At 53.6% G+C, this 16097-nt stretch overlaps 2 protein-coding genes across 3 annotated transcripts in view; one reads left to right on the top strand and one right to left on the bottom strand.

Moving 5' to 3' along the window:
• Positions 1-7214: 7214 nt before the first annotated feature.
• On the top strand, positions 7215-13004 carry COMTD1 (catechol-O-methyltransferase domain containing 1). 2 transcript variants are annotated; one of them, XM_019624320.1, is made up of 7 exons: positions 7215-11195; positions 11344-11471; positions 11720-11825; positions 11914-12032; positions 12118-12172; positions 12445-12578; positions 12791-13004. In XM_019624320.1, exons 1-7 carry the CDS (start codon positions 10811-10813, stop codon positions 12941-12943), a joined length of 1080 nt encoding a protein of 359 aa, XP_019479865.1. In that variant the 5' UTR covers positions 7215-10810; the 3' UTR covers positions 12944-13004. The 2 variants fall into 2 exon arrangements, with proteins under 2 accessions (XP_019479865.1, XP_019479858.1); XM_019624313.1 differs by having other exon boundaries at positions 12445-12959.
• A 2589-nt stretch (positions 13005-15593) lies between these two features.
• Positions 15594-16097, bottom strand: part of VDAC2 (voltage dependent anion channel 2) — a 16401-nt gene continuing 15897 nt past the window's right edge. The window contains exon 10 of the mRNA XM_019626139.1: positions 15594-16097. Within this exon, the coding sequence (XP_019481684.1) occupies positions 15892-16097 (206 nt within the window). The 3' untranslated portion in view covers positions 15594-15891.

The raw sequence follows: 16097 nt of genomic DNA, 5'->3' as shown, positions 1-16097 counted from the left end.
AGAAGCAACGTCCTCCACAACTAGGCTGAAGAACAAAAACGACAGCAACTTGTCTGTTCCCCTCCCCCCAATTCCCCAGCACTGTTCCCATCCCCGCAATTCCCCAATAAAAATCTTTAAAAAAAAAAAAGGGATATATTAATAATAAACACCCTTTCAGGTGATAGATTCTATTGTAGGTGACTCTAGGATCCCACCTGGAGAGGTTTTTCCCAGCAGCATGATTACCAAAAGTGAAACTCATTCTCACTTCAGATGCTTTTGCATTTTGAAAAAGCCTTCAAGAAAAAGTGATGCCACGTTGGTTGGACTCCATGCACATGTGGGGCTAGGTAGGGGCAGAAGGCTTCCTGGTACCTCAGGTTATCACAGACCATCAGAGCCGAAAGAGACCTGAGAGAGCCTTCCCTCACCCCAATCACACATTGGGGAAACTGAGGCCCAGGGAAGAGAAGTGATTTCTTCATAGTCACACAACAGAGCCACGGCCAAGGACTCCTGGCTCTGAGCTTCTCTTAGCATTCTGGGGGGCATCCTCAGAAAGGAGGGCTCACACCAGGAAATGCAGGTGTCTTAGGTGGGTTCCCTAGAAGCAGCACCTGCATTGGGGATTCTTATTCAGATGATGGACTGGGGGAGGCTCTGAGAAGGGGAGTGCGGGACATAGAAGAGGGAAGGCATAAAAGCTACACCAGAGACAGACGTGGTCTCAGCTGGGGTTGGGCCACAGCCTGGTCCCACGGAGGGTTCCAGAGCACAGCATCACAGAGTCAGTCCTACCTTGAGTCTCGAGGACACCTTTCGCGCTGCCACCTCAGTCAGTCACTGACCATGGCCTGCCCAGGTTGTGAGGGGGGATGCGTGGCCTTCTGGGTGGAGGCTGCTCTCGTTTAGCTGAGGATGCCGCTCAGAAAAGGGGCAGCTGTGAGCCATTAGCAGCAAGCCTCAGCAGCTGGGAAGTGGGGAACCAGCAGGTTAGAAAGAAAAGGAGCAGCTCTCCCCGCCAGAGCCCCGAGGTCACCCCAGCACTCCCTGCCACAGAGCACAGTGTCTACGTGCATAGGCCTGTCCCCTCTGCAACCTCAGTTTCTCTGTTCATAAAATGGGCATGCAGGACCCAGGGATCACTGGGTTCCCTTCCAGCTCTGCATTTCAAAGCTTCTGTGGGCCACTTCCACCTCACCCCAAAGTTCCAACCAGGCAGGGCCCCTGCCCACAGAATCCCCACTTGCCCAAGCAGCTGAAGAACCAGTGAGACCCGAGTGGGGTCTCCACTCTACTAGGCCTGAGTCACATGAGGCGGGCAGAAGCAACAGTCTCTTGATATGCCCCCAGCCTGCTGAGCGGGCCTGGGGAGTCAGTATTTCCTGAAATGTAAGTACCGAGACCACACTGGGTTGTCAGTAAATTCATTATCCCATTATGTAGGCCTGAATTATTCAGCGCTCTTGAGGCCGCCTCAGGAATGTGCCCAGGCACAGTCAATGCCAGCATTAGTGGGATGGATGGGGCTGAGCCTGGGACATGGCTGGTGCTTGCCAGGGCTTGAAGGCACAAGGGGGTTCTGGCTGGCAGGATCTAGGTCCTGGGTGTTCCTGAGACTCAGGGAGTGGGGGGGGTCTGTGCATATGTGCACAGACCCCCCCCCCCTCCTCCTCTCCCCCGAAACTGTCAGAGTGTGTCTTTGGAGCCCCAGCTGCTCCAATGAACCCGGGGACAGAAGGTCCAGGCTCTACCTCATCCTGGCTGTGTGACCTCCAGCAGGTCATTCACGTCTCTGACCCTCAGTGTCTTTATCTGTGAAATGCAGCAATGATGCTAAATGTTCCCAGTGTCCATTCTCCCTTTTAAGTTTAATGATAGAACTTATTTTTAATTGAGCACATAATCCTCTAGAATAAACACTATTTCTAGGCTGAAGTGTGGCCATGTGACTAAGTGCTGGTCAAAGGGATGGAAGCAGAAGTATCCTGTCACACTCTGAGGAAGTGTCCTTAAAGGAAGGGGATGAGTTCTATCTTGTCCCTTCCTTTTCCCTAAAAACTGGGATAAAGGTGTAATGGCTGAAGCTCAAGCAGTCATCTTGCTCAATGAGGAGAAGCCACCTAATGAAGATGGCAGCACAACAGAGTAGAAGCCTGTGAGCCCTGAAGGTTCTTTACCACCTACAGGTTGTATCTATATAAAATAGAAACCAACTTCTTTCTTGGTTAAGAACCCATTGTTCTTTTCGATTTTTTCTGTCACTCACAGCCAAATCCAACCCTACCTTGCTGGGCAAGTCTGTGGGTGAAACGAGCCGTATAGGAAAAGCAGCCACCTCAAAGGGCATTTTTCCTAGGACACTTCAGTGCTTAAGAACTTTAAGTCCTGAAACCAGAGTTCAAATCCCAACTCTACCAGCTATAAGCTATGCAACTTCAGGCAAGTTGCTTAATCTTTCTGTGCTTCATGAGGATACATGTGAGGACTGAGTGAGTTAATATGAAGTTACAAGAAGTCGCTGGCACACAGCACGTGCCATACAAGTATCAGCAGTTAGTATCTCATTTTCACACATTTAGGGGATGCCCCATGTAGCTCAGGGACTGGGTCCCCAGAATATCTCCCTAAACCTCATCTCAGTCTAGATTTTCCCCTCGAGGTGACTCTGCGCTCAGGGTAGCAACGCCAGGGGCATCCTGCACTTCAGCAATGACAAGAACAACTTTGTCTTGGAGGAAAGGAACCAGTGGGGGTTGGAGGCACTACTGGGCTCCTGCTTTGGAGCCCAGAAGAGGGACTGCTCCCTGGTTTCCAGATGAAGTTTTCATCAGGAAGAGAAAAAGAGAAATAAAAGCACCTGACTGGCTGTGTACCCTGGGTGGGTATCGCTCCTCACTGGGCCTCTGGGCAGTGGGGTAAATCATGTGCCGGCAGCACAAAGACCAATATGGAATACGACTGAACTTTGTTGGGTTTGAGGCAGCGGGGAGAGTGCGGTGGGAACTGGAGCAAGGACACATGACCCATGGGGGTGGGGGCAGGTACCACGCAGTGCCAGCCAACCTGCCAGGCAGCAAAATGGGTCCAGGATTGTCAAATTGTCTGCTTTTTCAAAAGAAATGGAATTCAACTCTGAATTCCTTGTGCGATTCTCTGATTGTTCAGTGCTGGCTCCATTCTAACAAACAAAACACTGATCAAGGCAAACAGAATCTGTCCCCAGGCCACCTTGGGGGTACCAGATATTAACAAGCACTGAGAGGTCTACCATGCAGTGCAGTGTGAATCCTGAGTCCCAGGCTACATGTCCTGGCGTCTCTGGGGGAAGTGGGCATAGGCTGAGCGCAGGGATGGCCAGGAGAGAAGAAAGGGCTGGGAGTTTGTCCTGGCAGAAAGGCAGATGCTCTGGGCTGGACCCAGGCCCGAAGAGCTTAACGCCCCAGCCCCTTCCCCTGCAAGGTTCAGGATAGCAGTGAGGGTGGGCAGAGGCAGGCGTTGCTTTGCAGCCTCAGGCAACACTCTGACTCCTCTACCTTTAGGTTCTTCCTCTGAGGCTAATCGATTGGGGGATCTTCAGCTCCAGCTACCCAGGCCCACCTGCCCTGCCAAGGGCCTGCCCAATGGGGGACCTCTGTACCCACAGCTGTGGGGACACCCAGGGGACCCTTGGGAGTAGTGTGTAGATTAGACTGCTGCTTCTGACTCTTCACCGCACCACCAGTAATAGGGCTACATGTCCACACCCTTTGCCCCGTGACCTCAGGGGCCCATCCCATGTGGGGAGTAGAGCATGCATCCTTACCCTGTACTTGGGGCTTGACTAAGGGACACTGTGGCCACTGGAACATCCGCAGGCCTGACTGAGGCAGAGGCTTTCAAAGCACTTGTGTGGTGGGCCTCTTGCACCTGTGCTGTCCCCTGGAAAAGAGCATCTCCAGGTAGGAATATCTGAACCCACCACCTGAAGCAGAAGCACCCCAGCTGACCCACTGAAGCAGGAGTGAGAAACGTAGGTAGCTATTTGGGAAGCCGCTGAGAGGTGGGGCTGTTTCACAGCATTGTCACAGCACAAACCTGACGACTCTGCTGGGAGGACGTGGGCTTCCCATGACCCCATCCCCAGCAGGCTGCACAGAGGCTCCCAAACCATCTGGTCATCCCCTGTCCCACAGGCCTCTGTGTCCCTGGCCCTGAGGCAAATAGAGAGACTCCCCCTGGAGTGGGGAGACCCCCCAGGCTGTGGGCCATACAGATTTGGAACCAATCCCCACATCCTGGCTGTGAGACCTCTGGTGAGCCACTGCCTCTGTCTGAGAGCCACCTCTAGAGTGGGGGGTGATCATGCCCACCTCACTGGGGATTGGGGGTGCTGAATGACAGGCTGCAGGCCTGCAGGAGGGCGACAGTGGGTGCCCAGTGCAGGCATTTGGACTCATCAGGCTGTAGGGAGGGGAGTGGAGGGGAGGGGAGGGACCTGGCCTGCCATTAGTCTTTGGGATGGGGCATCTGCTAGAAAGCTCACTCCTGAGGAAAAGGAAGCCTCACCTTTCGAGGCCATGATTTCAAGGAATCTGTCACTCTAGCCTGAAGAAGAAGCAAACAGGTTTATTTCAGTACCAACTGTAAGCCACCCTGGTGGGCACAGGCCACCCTGCTTGGGGGCCTAGATCCGTTAGGAATGCTTTGAGCTTCAAGTAATATGTAGCTAATCACCGCTTAAACACAAAGGCTCCATGTTCTCACGTGACAAGCAGTCTGGAGGTAGGCAGTGGCGGGCGGTGGCTCAGCGGCTGGATAATGTCTTCAAGGACCAACACGCCATCTTTCCTCTCGGCTTCCTCACCGTTCGGTTGTTTTAATCCTTAAACTTGTTGCTTCGTGGCCAGAAATTGGCTGCTATGGGTCCAAGCATTTCATTTTACACAAACCCATTCAAGGTAAGAAGAGGCCAAATGGGAAAAGGGGGTTTCTTATTATCAGGGAGGCAAATGTCCTGAGAAGCACCCCTTTGTCTCTGGCCAGAAATGAACTGCAGGAGAGGTGAGAGCAGATATCTTGAAAAAAGGCCTAGGTTGGTTGTGACAGCCTGAGACTGATCACAGTTCATCCCCCAGAGTTGGGCGCAATGTTGCCTGAAGAGTATCAGGCTCCCTCCTGTTGGCAAGGCAAAAGGAGGAACGGCTCAGAGGCGGAGGGTAACAGTGTCCGCTGTAGCAGGGGAAATCAGTCCCACAGAGCAGTACCAAGCAGGACTCTTAATTGCAAACCATAGACGATGCTCTGTGGCAAAACAGCAGATTTTACTTTGTTACAAGTAATAGAATCCACTCTATAGCAAAGAGCAAACTCCACTCTATTGTAAAGAGCAGCCTCTGGGAGGACCAGCCAATCAGGCTCGGACGTTCCCCAGCAGGATCGTCACCGCTAGAAGCCCCACCCCATCACGGGACTGTTCCGTTAGAACGCAGCCACCAACACAGCCCACCTCTTGTGTAGAGGCTCCACCACAACCACTCCGGCAGAAACAGGCACCGCCACCTCCGTCACGCTTGCTTTGCCAGAGCATCGTTCTCCTTCACATAATCGCTAACTCACACCTCCCACATTTGCTTTTGAGTCTTGCGCCGCGCATCTGATATGTGGAAGCTATGCCTTCTGGGAAGCATGTGTGTTTGTCTTCTTTTGGGGAAGGACTCACAATGTAGGTCAGTGTCTCAAGGTAAAGAGGTAAAAGCTGGAGGGAGACTTTCTTTGCTGCTTCTCCAGGGCCCCATGAAGTCTTGCCCATTTAAAGGCTCCTGAGGGTCAGCCAGGTGTCCAGGAGAAGCACCCCTGGCCATCCCGACAAGAAAGGAGGAAAGAAACAGGGGACACCATGAAACACACATCTAAGTCATTCACTGGGGACCCCCGAAACACCTGAATTGAGCCAGAGATATTGAAACACACGTAAAGTGCTGGCACGTAGTGGGTGCCTCCCCAAAGAACTAAATGAATTTCCAGAGGACCTAGGCGCTCTGGACTTGGGCCCAGTGGTGAGATGACCAATTTTTATGGAAGCTGGGAGAGACAAGTCACATCCTGGCTCTGTCATCTACGCGTCACCTGACATCTGGGCACCTGGGTTTGCACATCTGGAAAGTGGAGACAATTCTCGCTACTAGGGTTACTATGAGGAACGTTCCCACCTCCCATTCTGTTCTTATCAGGGGCAGCAGGGAATCCTACGTATTGAAATATCTAATCCTGTGTTTCTCAAGAAGCGGGGACGGGAACCAGGCAGGGGCGTGTTAATCCACACAGCCATTCTCAGAGATTGGAGGTTGTGACAGGCGGAATTTTGCCATCCTCTCACGATCTCCACCACCAATGTTACTCCTGTGGTTGTCATTTTAGATGGCAAGGAGAACTTGGCAGGTATAACTAAGGTTACTCGCCAGCTCACCTTAACATAGGGAGGTTATGCTGGGTTACCTGGGTGGGGCCGATTGTAATCACACAAACCCTTAAAAGCAGGAGCGGAAAGCAGAGCAATTTGAAGCACCACGAAGATTCAAGGTGCCTTTGCTGGCCTTGAAGATGGAGGAGCTTCGTGAGAAGGAACTGAACCTTCCAACAGCCAGGGCCCAGAGCTCCGGGGCAGAGCTGCAGCCCCAGACGACACCGTGACTGTGGCCTGGTGAGGCCCTGAGCAGAGAACCTGGCCACCCCTTGCCGGACTTCTGACCTACAGAAACCTGAGATAATACATGGGCATTGTCTGAAGCCACTAAGTGTGTGGTAGTTTATTACGTAGCAATAGAACACTAACACAGAAGTATCATCCCCATGTTCCAGCTGAGGAACTCTGAGCCCCCACAGCCACAAAGTGGTGGGACCCATGTTTGAAGCCAAGTCTATCTGACTCTGGAGCCTATGAGTATGAGTATGCTGGCACTTGCCATTTGGCCTGTCTACATGAGGAAACTGAGGCACTAGAGCAGCGGTTCTCAACCTTCCTAATGCCGCGACCCCTTAATACAGTTCCTCATGTTGTGGTGACCCCCAACAATAAAATTATTTTCATTGCTACTCTATAACTGTAATTTTGCTACTGTTATAAATCGTCATGTAAATATCTTTTTGTTTTCCGATGGTCTTAGGCAACCCCTGTGAAAGGGTCATTCGACCCCCAAAGGGGTCGCGACCCACAGATTGAGAACCACTGCCCTAGAGGCTGGGGCCTTGCCACCGCCAGCTCTGCAGCAGCTCCGCACTGAGGAGACAGGAGCAGGCTGTGGGCCCTGTCTTCCTCAGCTCATCTCAGGAGCCTCAGAAGCCTGACTCATGTCTATCTACATCTGTCCACTCAGCTCAAAACAGGCCCCTGGAGCCCTGGGGTCAGGGCATTGCCTCCTGAGGTCTTAGGTGCAAAGCTGACATCCTCTCTGGGGAGTTCGGCAGACCTTACCCAGTTGTAGTCAGACTCCAGGCTACAGTTTCTCTGTGGAGAGAGGAGACCTAGAGAAGGCAAGTCCTGGAGACAGACCCAAAGGCGCCTCTGGCGACCCACAGCTGCTTGGGAGGAACCCACTCAGTGTGTGTGTGTGTGTGTGTGTGTGTGGAGGCGGGGGTGGGGGGAAGTGAAGGGCCCAAAGGCAGGAAGAGGATTCCTGGAGCAGAGACGGGGTAGGGAGTGTCAACCAGCCACTGAGACCCTTCTGTACCTGATGGTCTCCACTTCCATCTCCCAACTTCTCTGAGCCATGCTCCGAATCAGAGGAAACAGTTGTCCCATGGGCCAGATCAAAGATGTATTATTCACTTCAGCTGACATGGTGCTTAAAAAAAAGAGTCTAACCCAAATGTTTTAAATTGTGGGGTTTTACATTAAAACCTTTCTTGGACAATGAATCTGGCTGCACCGCACCCATCTTCCCACATGGCAACATGGGCTGGAGTCAGGGGCATGACCTTTGAGACACCCCAGTCCCACAGTTCCTATCACCCCCCACCACCACCACCACCTACCTGCCTGGCCCCTGAAGACATCCGAGTTCCAACCCCGTAGACACAACTTGACTCTATGGCCTTACTCTTCAGCCCCTGCCCACCCAGTACCGGGGGGCCCTGGGGTAGGGGGCCTAGCCTGGGTGATGTTGGCAAGGCTGGGAGCAAGAGAAGTTGGGGGCATTAGGATAAAAACTCAGGTGCCTCTTCCAGTCCCGTTTTTTGCAAACAGCTGTTCCCCCCAGTGACCTGGTTTGGCTAAGAGTTGGTCAGGGGTCAAACCCCTGACTTCCTGGTGCAAACCTAGGGGAAGGTACAGGCACATTTCCTCTGCCTGCATGAGCCAGCGGGCTCCTTGGTGCCTAATGGGGCAGCTGCATTTGGCCAAAAGGGCAACTGAGCGGTAGAAATGGTCCTCCCCCGGCACTGGGGCAGCTGCCCACATCCGCACAGCCCTTTGGGGAGGTCCAGCTCCCCCAACCACCTCCTGGGTCACATCTGAGGAAAAGAATCAAAACCTACTTTGTCTTTAGCCCCCTGGCCTTCTAGGAAAAGACCCTGTAAGAGATTCGGAGGCGACAGTTTGCTCCCTTCATTGTGAGCGGAGACGCTGGTGCTGCAATGGAAGAGACAAGAAATGAGGAGCAAACGGGGGAGGGAGGTGGAAAAATTAAATTCTGCGTGATCAGCAAGGTTTCAAACAATCGCTCGCCAACTGAAGTGGGTGCCACGTCTATAAGTCATTCTGTTTTATAGACCATTAGGATCTCCAGAGAGAACCTGCATGGAGACCACTGCTTTTTGTTGAAATTAAAATGTCAGAGAAAAAGAAATAGAACAAAACAGGGAATCTGCAATTAATTACCAGGCCATAAAAATTCAATAATCAGGAGGCAGAGCGGCCGCGGGCCCAGAGGTATCAGAGCCAGCGTAACAAGAATGGAATACATTAATCTTTTCAAATTAGTTTTTTAATCTGACGGGGATATATGGTGACATGCCTCCCCTTCCCGTCTGCCCCCTCCTTCCCCCACTCTGCGGGCTTCGGCCTGAAGCCAGGCTGCTGGAAGGAGGTTCTGGTGTCCAAACCTGGACCCCGAGTCGGCAGAGTAGGGCCTGCAGCCCCAGCTGAGCCCAGGGTCCACATGCCGGCGGGCCTGGTGGAGGGGCCCCAGCAGCGGTACCAGAAATGCACTTCTTGGGGGGTCTGGTTCTGGCTGGGGCCCAGTGCGTAGAAGAGCCCATAGGCGTGCTTCCACTCTGGCCAGCGGGTCAGAGGGTTTAAGAAAGCAAGAGGGTCTAGGAGTAAGCACCGGCTCTCTGAGCTTACGTGTCCTTATCTGGAAAATGGGAATAATACAATATCACTGGCTCACAGGGACCCCTGGTGCTCAATAAAAGGCCCCCACTGTTACTATTTTTACTGTCTAGACTGGCTGCTCAGACAGCAAGGAGCCCGAAGCACGGCCAGCACACTATTCAGAGAGCATTTATTTAGCACTTGCTGTGTGCTCAAGCTCTGGGGGAGACGAGACGAGCAGCCTCAGTCCTTACCCTGGAGAATGTGACTTGAAGTCACGTCAGAGAAACATTTACAGGGCAAGCAGGATAAGAGGATGTAAAGGCAAGGCGGAAGGAGCATCTCCTCGGAGCCGCCTGGGAAGTGGGAGAAGCCCGACAGCCCGGTCGTGGGCCCACTCAGCCCTCAGGCTCATCCCCGGCGGCGGCGGAAGAGCAGGCTCCTCTCTCACACCTCCGGCCTGCGGGGCGCCGGCTGATGGGTCTGATTAGAGGCCCTGCCCTCGGCTCCCGGAGCCCCGCTCCAGAACTGGGCCTCCTCCGGCGTCACCGGCCAAGGCCCAGGGTCCCGGCAGTCAGTCTAGTGCTCCAAGTTTCTCTCCAGCTCAACCTGCTCTGCATCCTCAGCCACGCAGCTCGCTCTCTCGCTGACCACCCCCACACCACCACCAAGCTGCTGAGCCCCGCCTGGGGAGCCCTCGGTGGAGCTCTCGTTTGGTCAGAGTGGTGAGTAACTGGGCTGTCCCCACGGGATAGCTGCAGAGCAGCAGCAGGGTGACCTTCTGCCCTTTGGACTGTGACTCCTTTTAAGTGTAGCCCACCAAGTGCTGGGCCCTGTAGAAGTCCTTCACCTGGATTTTCTCATTTCATCCCCTGGGATGTCGGGACCATTAATAACCCCATTTTACAGAACAGGAAATTATGACGCTGGGGTTCTTCACCAGTTCTGTGTGTCCCGTGGTCCCCGAATCCAGCTTCACTAAGAATACAAGCCAGGACAGCTTCTCCCACCTCCTCCAGAGTTTGGCACACAGTAGGTGTCCAATCAATGCTCACTGGATAATGTCCCTGAAGAACAGCGTGCCTTACCTGCCCTCCAATCGCTTTCCTCCCCAAGATGACTTCACTCCAACCTATAACAGCAGCTGCCATTTATTGAGCACCTACTGTGTGCCAGGCTGCGGGATCTGGTGTCTTTACAATAAGACTGTGATCCCCGCTTTACACAAAGGAAACTGAGGCTCAGAGAGACTGATGGGCCCAAGATCTCACACCCATGACAGGATTCTAAGGACATCGTCTCAGCGTCCCATCAACCTGACCTGCCCCAGAGCTTCCCAGCCCACCTCTGGTTGTGTCCCCCGAAACCCACTCCTTCAACCTGCTACCCTTGGTCACCTCCCCCAAAGGCCTCGTCTGACTCTCAGTTCTTCTCAGGGGCTCCTTTAATTTCTATCACTTTGTACTCGTTACTATCCTGTTACACTGACGGCGCACGCACCCTCCCACACACGCCCCAGGGGGCGTCTCAGTAGAAATGGTAGAGCGGAGGAAGAAGGATATCAAAAATTTCCTCCCTGACCCAGGTCCCCAGACCGTGCTCCCTTGCCAGGCGAAGTTCCAAGCGCGGCCACCAGATGGCGCCCGGCTCGCTTGGGCAGGGTTTGCAGTAAGGCCGTGGAGCCGCCAGATGGAGCTCGAGACCGCAGCTCCGCGGGCAGTACCCAGACAAGGCGGACCAGCGAGAGAGCCCAAGGGTCCCAGTGCGGTCTGGGTAGCCCTAGCGCAAGTGACCTTGCCGCCGCCGCCGCCGCCTCCTGCCCGCACCATGATCCAGCCCATGCCCCGGCTCTCTGTGCCTGCTGCGCTGGCCCTGGGCTCGGCCGCTCTGGGTGCCGCCTTCGCTACCGGCCTCTTCCTGGGTGAGTAGGGCCGAGTCTGCGGCAGAGCCTCCGCGGGCGGGACAGGCGCGGGAGCAGAGCCCGTGAATCCTCGAAGCTGGCTGCGGCTGAAGCTCATCGCTGGCACTCTGGAGTCCCAGGTCCTGACCCAGTATCCTCTCCCCCGCAGGGAGACGGTGCTCTCCATGGCGATCTCGGCGAGAGAAGCGCCTGCTGCCCCCTGAGGACAGCCCCCTGTGGCAGTATCTGCTGAGCCGCTCCATGCGCGAGCATCCGGCGCTGCGGAGCCTGCGGCTGGTCAGCAGGGTCGGGGACGGGGACAGGCGCCCACCTCCGGCCACGCGGATCCCACGTGGCTGCGCTGACCTTGGGCTGGGCGGTGGCTCCCTCTAGGCTTCCGCGCTTCTGTCTTCCTAGCCCGGCGCGGTGGGCGTTTCCTGGGAAGGGCGTTCCCCTAGACTACGCCCACGAGGGAGATCCTGAGCCCGGGGCGTGGCTGGGTGACTGGCAGGGCTGGTGCGACCCCCTCCCCCACCCACACACAGCTGACTCTGGAGCAGCCGCAGGGGGATTCGATGATGACCTGTGAACAGGCCCAGCTTCTGGCCAACCTGGCGCGGCTCATTAAGGCCAAGAAGGCGCTGGACTTAGGTAGGGCACGCGGCCGTAATCGCTGGGGGCCGAAGTCACCGGCCATCTCCCCACTGTGTCCTGAGCCTGTCCGTGTCCCTGTCCCCAGGAACTTTCACAGGCTACTCAGCCCTAGCATTGGCCCTGGCGCTGCCGCCGGCCGGCCGTGTGGTGACCTGCGAGGTGAACCCGGGGCCCCCAGAGCTAGGGCGGCCCCTGTGGAGGCAGGTGAGTGTCCTTCGTCAGGCCCCAGAGCACTCCACTCCCAGCTCCAGGTGAGGGGCGTGCTGGCTCTGACCCGCTCCTTTCGCAGGCTGAGGAGGAACACAAGATCGATCTTCGGTTGAAGCCCGCCCTGGAGACTCTGGGTGAGCACCGGAGTGGAAAGGGCCTTGGCACCATTTCCCAAATGGGGCCACTGGGTGCGAGCTAGTGACCAGGTCCTCCGGATGGGCTTGGGACAATGACAGCGTCCTGCCGCCCAGCCTCTCGGTCTGCGGCCACATTCAGGGTGACGGGGCTGGCGCCCCCGAGACCAGGGGCCCGTGAGTGGTAACAGTGCCTGGACTGGCCTGGGCGGGGGCTTCCAGCCATTGTGGCCTGCGGACTCAGCCTCATCTGCCTCTCCCTCCCCCGCAAGACGAGCTCCTGGCTGCGGGTGAGGCCGGCACCTTCGATGTGGCCGTGGTGGACGCCGACAAGGAGAACTGCACCGCCTACTACGAGCGGTGCCTGCAGCTGCTGCGACCGGGAGGCGTCCTAGCTGTCCTCAGTGTAAGGGATCTAGGGGAGGGATCCTCTGGGGCAAGGTGTTTCCCCTTGGCTCCTCCCTGTACCCCGCCCCCCAAACCCTTCCCAGTACTCATGTCAGCCCCTCCCTCAAGGTATTCCAGCGAGTCCCCAGGCTTTCCCACCTCCAGCCCTCACCCCGCCTCCTGCTTAGGCAGCTCCCTCCGAAACCCCCATGGTGCCCCGCCCCTCCGCAGGTTCTCTGGGAAGGAGAGGTGTTGCAGCCTCAGCCGCGGGACCCGGATGCCCAGTGTGTGCGCAACTTAAATGAGCGCATCCTGCGGGATGCCAGGGTCCACATCAGCCTCCTGCCTCTGGGCGACGGCCTCACCTTGGCCTTTAAGATCTAAGATTGGGACCTGGGGACCCCAGCCATTGACCCCGAGTTTTAAATGTCTAATAAAAGTGGGGTCTGGGACACAATCTTCTGAGCTTCCATACGTTGCACTTAAGTGGGGGAGGGCGGGAGGGAAGGTCCAGCACAAGCAGTTTCTTGAGCAAAAGGGAGCGTTAAGGTCAGAGTTCATCCCTTCCCTGGCACAGTCCTGAGGGCAGCCTGGCACCAAGGCTGTGGCCAGACCACAGAAGCCTCCAGCTGACTGGAGGCAGGATATAGTTTTAATTGACCTGGCCATGTGCAACTGGTCAGAGGCCCCAGCTCCTCGGGTTTGCCTCCACTCCACAGGCTGAAGGCTGGGCGCTGGGTAGGGGCCCCCCTGGTCGCCCTCCTACAGCTCTTCCTAGGAAGCAGTGAATGAAGTTCCTGTTCAGTGCAGCTGGTACCGGCAGGGAGACCATACCTGGGATCTGACAGCAGGCCTTGCAGGGGAGTAGGTTATGCCAGTTTTGCCAGCCATTTGCCCGCCTTTTCTCCAAACTGTCAGCCTGGCCTCACTTCTGCAAAGCAAGCCACTTGACTTAGACCTGAGGACCTCAAGATTGACTTAACGTATATATTCTGTCCTCCCCTTTAAGTCCTGAAGGAAGTTGAGGGACTGGGTGGGATCACTGGCCAGAGGTGTGAAGCAGACAGTCCTATAAGTAGACCATCAGTATGGCCAATTTTTGTTTTTTTAAAGATTTTATTGGGGAACCAGAGAAGGGGATCGATCAGACAAGTTGCTGTCCTTCTGTTCTTCAGTCTAGTTGTGGAAGTATGGCAATTTTTAACATGTTCCCCAGAATAAGATGAAGAGAAAGTAAGGCTTTCCAGCACCATGTGTGGAGGTGGAGAGGAAGCGGGTGCTTCATTTTTCTCCTTTAAACTCCCCCAATCCTGTAGGAATATCTCCACCCAGAGGAAGGTCAGGCTCAGGTACTAAGTGTTCTTTCCACTCCCACCACCTCAGGCAGAAACAGCATCAGCCTAGAATGCCCTTAGATTTCGCCAACACCTGGTTAGGCCTGGGTAGTGAAGTCCACCGGGAGGCTGCTAGAAGCAAGGCCACAGGTGGCGACTTTCATAACCTTGCATTTTAGACAACACTCAAAGACCCCTGGCTATAAACCTACCCCCGTCTCCACTCCCAAAAACATACTAGGATGCATATGGGTGGCTAGGTCCAATGTTCTGTAAGTAGATCCTTGATAAACTGGGAACTTACTTGCACCACATAACGCATGGTCACAGCCCAGTCCAGAGTGCTGACCAGGTGAACTCCAGCCACTGGTAAGCTAAAGAGCAGCCAGCCATCCAGGAGGCTGCAAGTGTCACCAGGCCCAGTAAGCAGGCTTCCTCCCGCCCGAGCACCACCAGCAGTTTGAGAGGCTGCTGGTCGACCTCACACGTCTCTTATGTATCCTGAAAGCACAAAAGGTGCTTTCACAGACGTCTTTTCTTGTTTTTCTTCTTACCTAACAGTAGGTCCTGACTCAAACAAATTGGCTCAAATTCCAACTTTCTGTATGAAGACCTGTGCATCTGATTCACATGGGCCATTCCAGCCAGTCCTGTAGGACAAACACAGTGAGACCAGAGGGGCCTCTGTGCCCGCCCCCCCCGCCCCCGTACACCTGTGTAGAGAGCTTGCTTAGGCTTCAAATTTCTCATCACATTCTTCTTGACCAGGATGTGTAATTTTTTGTGTAATGAATCTCAAAGTACCACATTTTATCATCTGCTTTCTCAGGCTTCAAACTGTACTTCAGACCTATTATTATACATTTGTTGGACAAATCTCCCCTTCTCTAACCTTTGATTCTATCCTTCAAACTATCTCTTCCCATCAAAAAACTTGCTCTGTCCTGCTTTTCCAACCAGAATCACCTATTAATTTCTACCATTCAGCCCAAGTCTAGATAAAGACCAATGGCCACATAACCTGAAGGCGTTGCCTGTGGTCTCAAACTTAGGCCCACGGTTTTCAGTCAGTGTCTGCCTGGAAGGGGTAATGACCTCTCACTGGGACTATGTACTCCCCTCACAGTCCCTCTGGTTACTGAGGCTGTCTACACCTAGTCCCATCCCGCCTAACTAGGGCCTAGTTCATTTTCTGCAGCAGTAGCTCACAGGAGTAGTATGGTTTGTATACGTAACTTTTCAGCACCATCACTTACTTCACTTTCATCACTTATTCTCCAACCTTTCCTGAGTTAACAATATTCCAGTGTAATTTTGCACAAACTTACAAACTGAAGAAGTAAAGGCATATATCCTCGTATTTTATTATGGTCTAAAAAGCTCACGGAGTTACTCTAGAGACACAGAGGACTTGGTGGCATAGATTTTGATAAAGGGCAAAATGCTCACTGGAAAAACTATTAGCTCGATACTAGGGAGATTTGACCCTAGCTAGCAAATTTTTAACTCCGCAAATACTTGGCATTATTAATTATGTACACTTGTTTTATTCGTAATTTGTAATGTTTTAGGATACCAAAGTGATTCTACTGGTTAAACTTAACAAAAAAATTTTTATCCTCATCTTAAATCCACTGATCCATTTCATTCAATGGCAATATTCAATGTTAAAAGGAACATAAAAACAAACATGCACACAATTGCACAGTTTTCATAAAGGTCTATTTCATTATTGGTCGGTAGCACATTTAACAGTTAAATACATTTAAATAATGTATAGGTGACTGCACGATTGCAGCATTGGTAACTAGTTAGATAACCAATTCAACTAGAAACCAGCTAACAAGTAACTGTCTAAATATTTAAAATACAGCTCTTGTTTAGGTCATCCTTTGTTTTGATCACCTTCTTGGGGGATAAAAGCTTGCTGGTCACACTGGAAATAAAATTAAGGCCGAATCTTCTGATATCCATTCCCAGAGGTTTCTTTCAGCTGGATTAAGCCTCCAACTCCAGGGCAAGCCCAAGTTTGTGGCCTCCAGCATTAATGCTCTTCCCATCTACCAGAGCAGACAGTGTAAGCTTCACGCCGGGCCTCAGAGTCTGAGTGTAGCCCACTCCAATTAAACTAGAGTTGTTGACTTTTGCAGAAATGGAAGCAGTGGGATCCAACTTATATTTAGCTGCAATGCCGAACCGAGTGC

Source organism: Hipposideros armiger, unplaced genomic scaffold (assembly GCF_001890085.2).
Source record: "Hipposideros armiger isolate ML-2016 unplaced genomic scaffold, ASM189008v1 scaffold_15, whole genome shotgun sequence".
Lineage (NCBI taxonomy): Eukaryota > Metazoa > Chordata > Mammalia > Chiroptera > Hipposideridae > Hipposideros > Hipposideros armiger.
The sequence above is the reverse complement of the archived record's forward strand: the minus strand, read 5'-3'. Positions and strand labels throughout refer to the sequence as shown.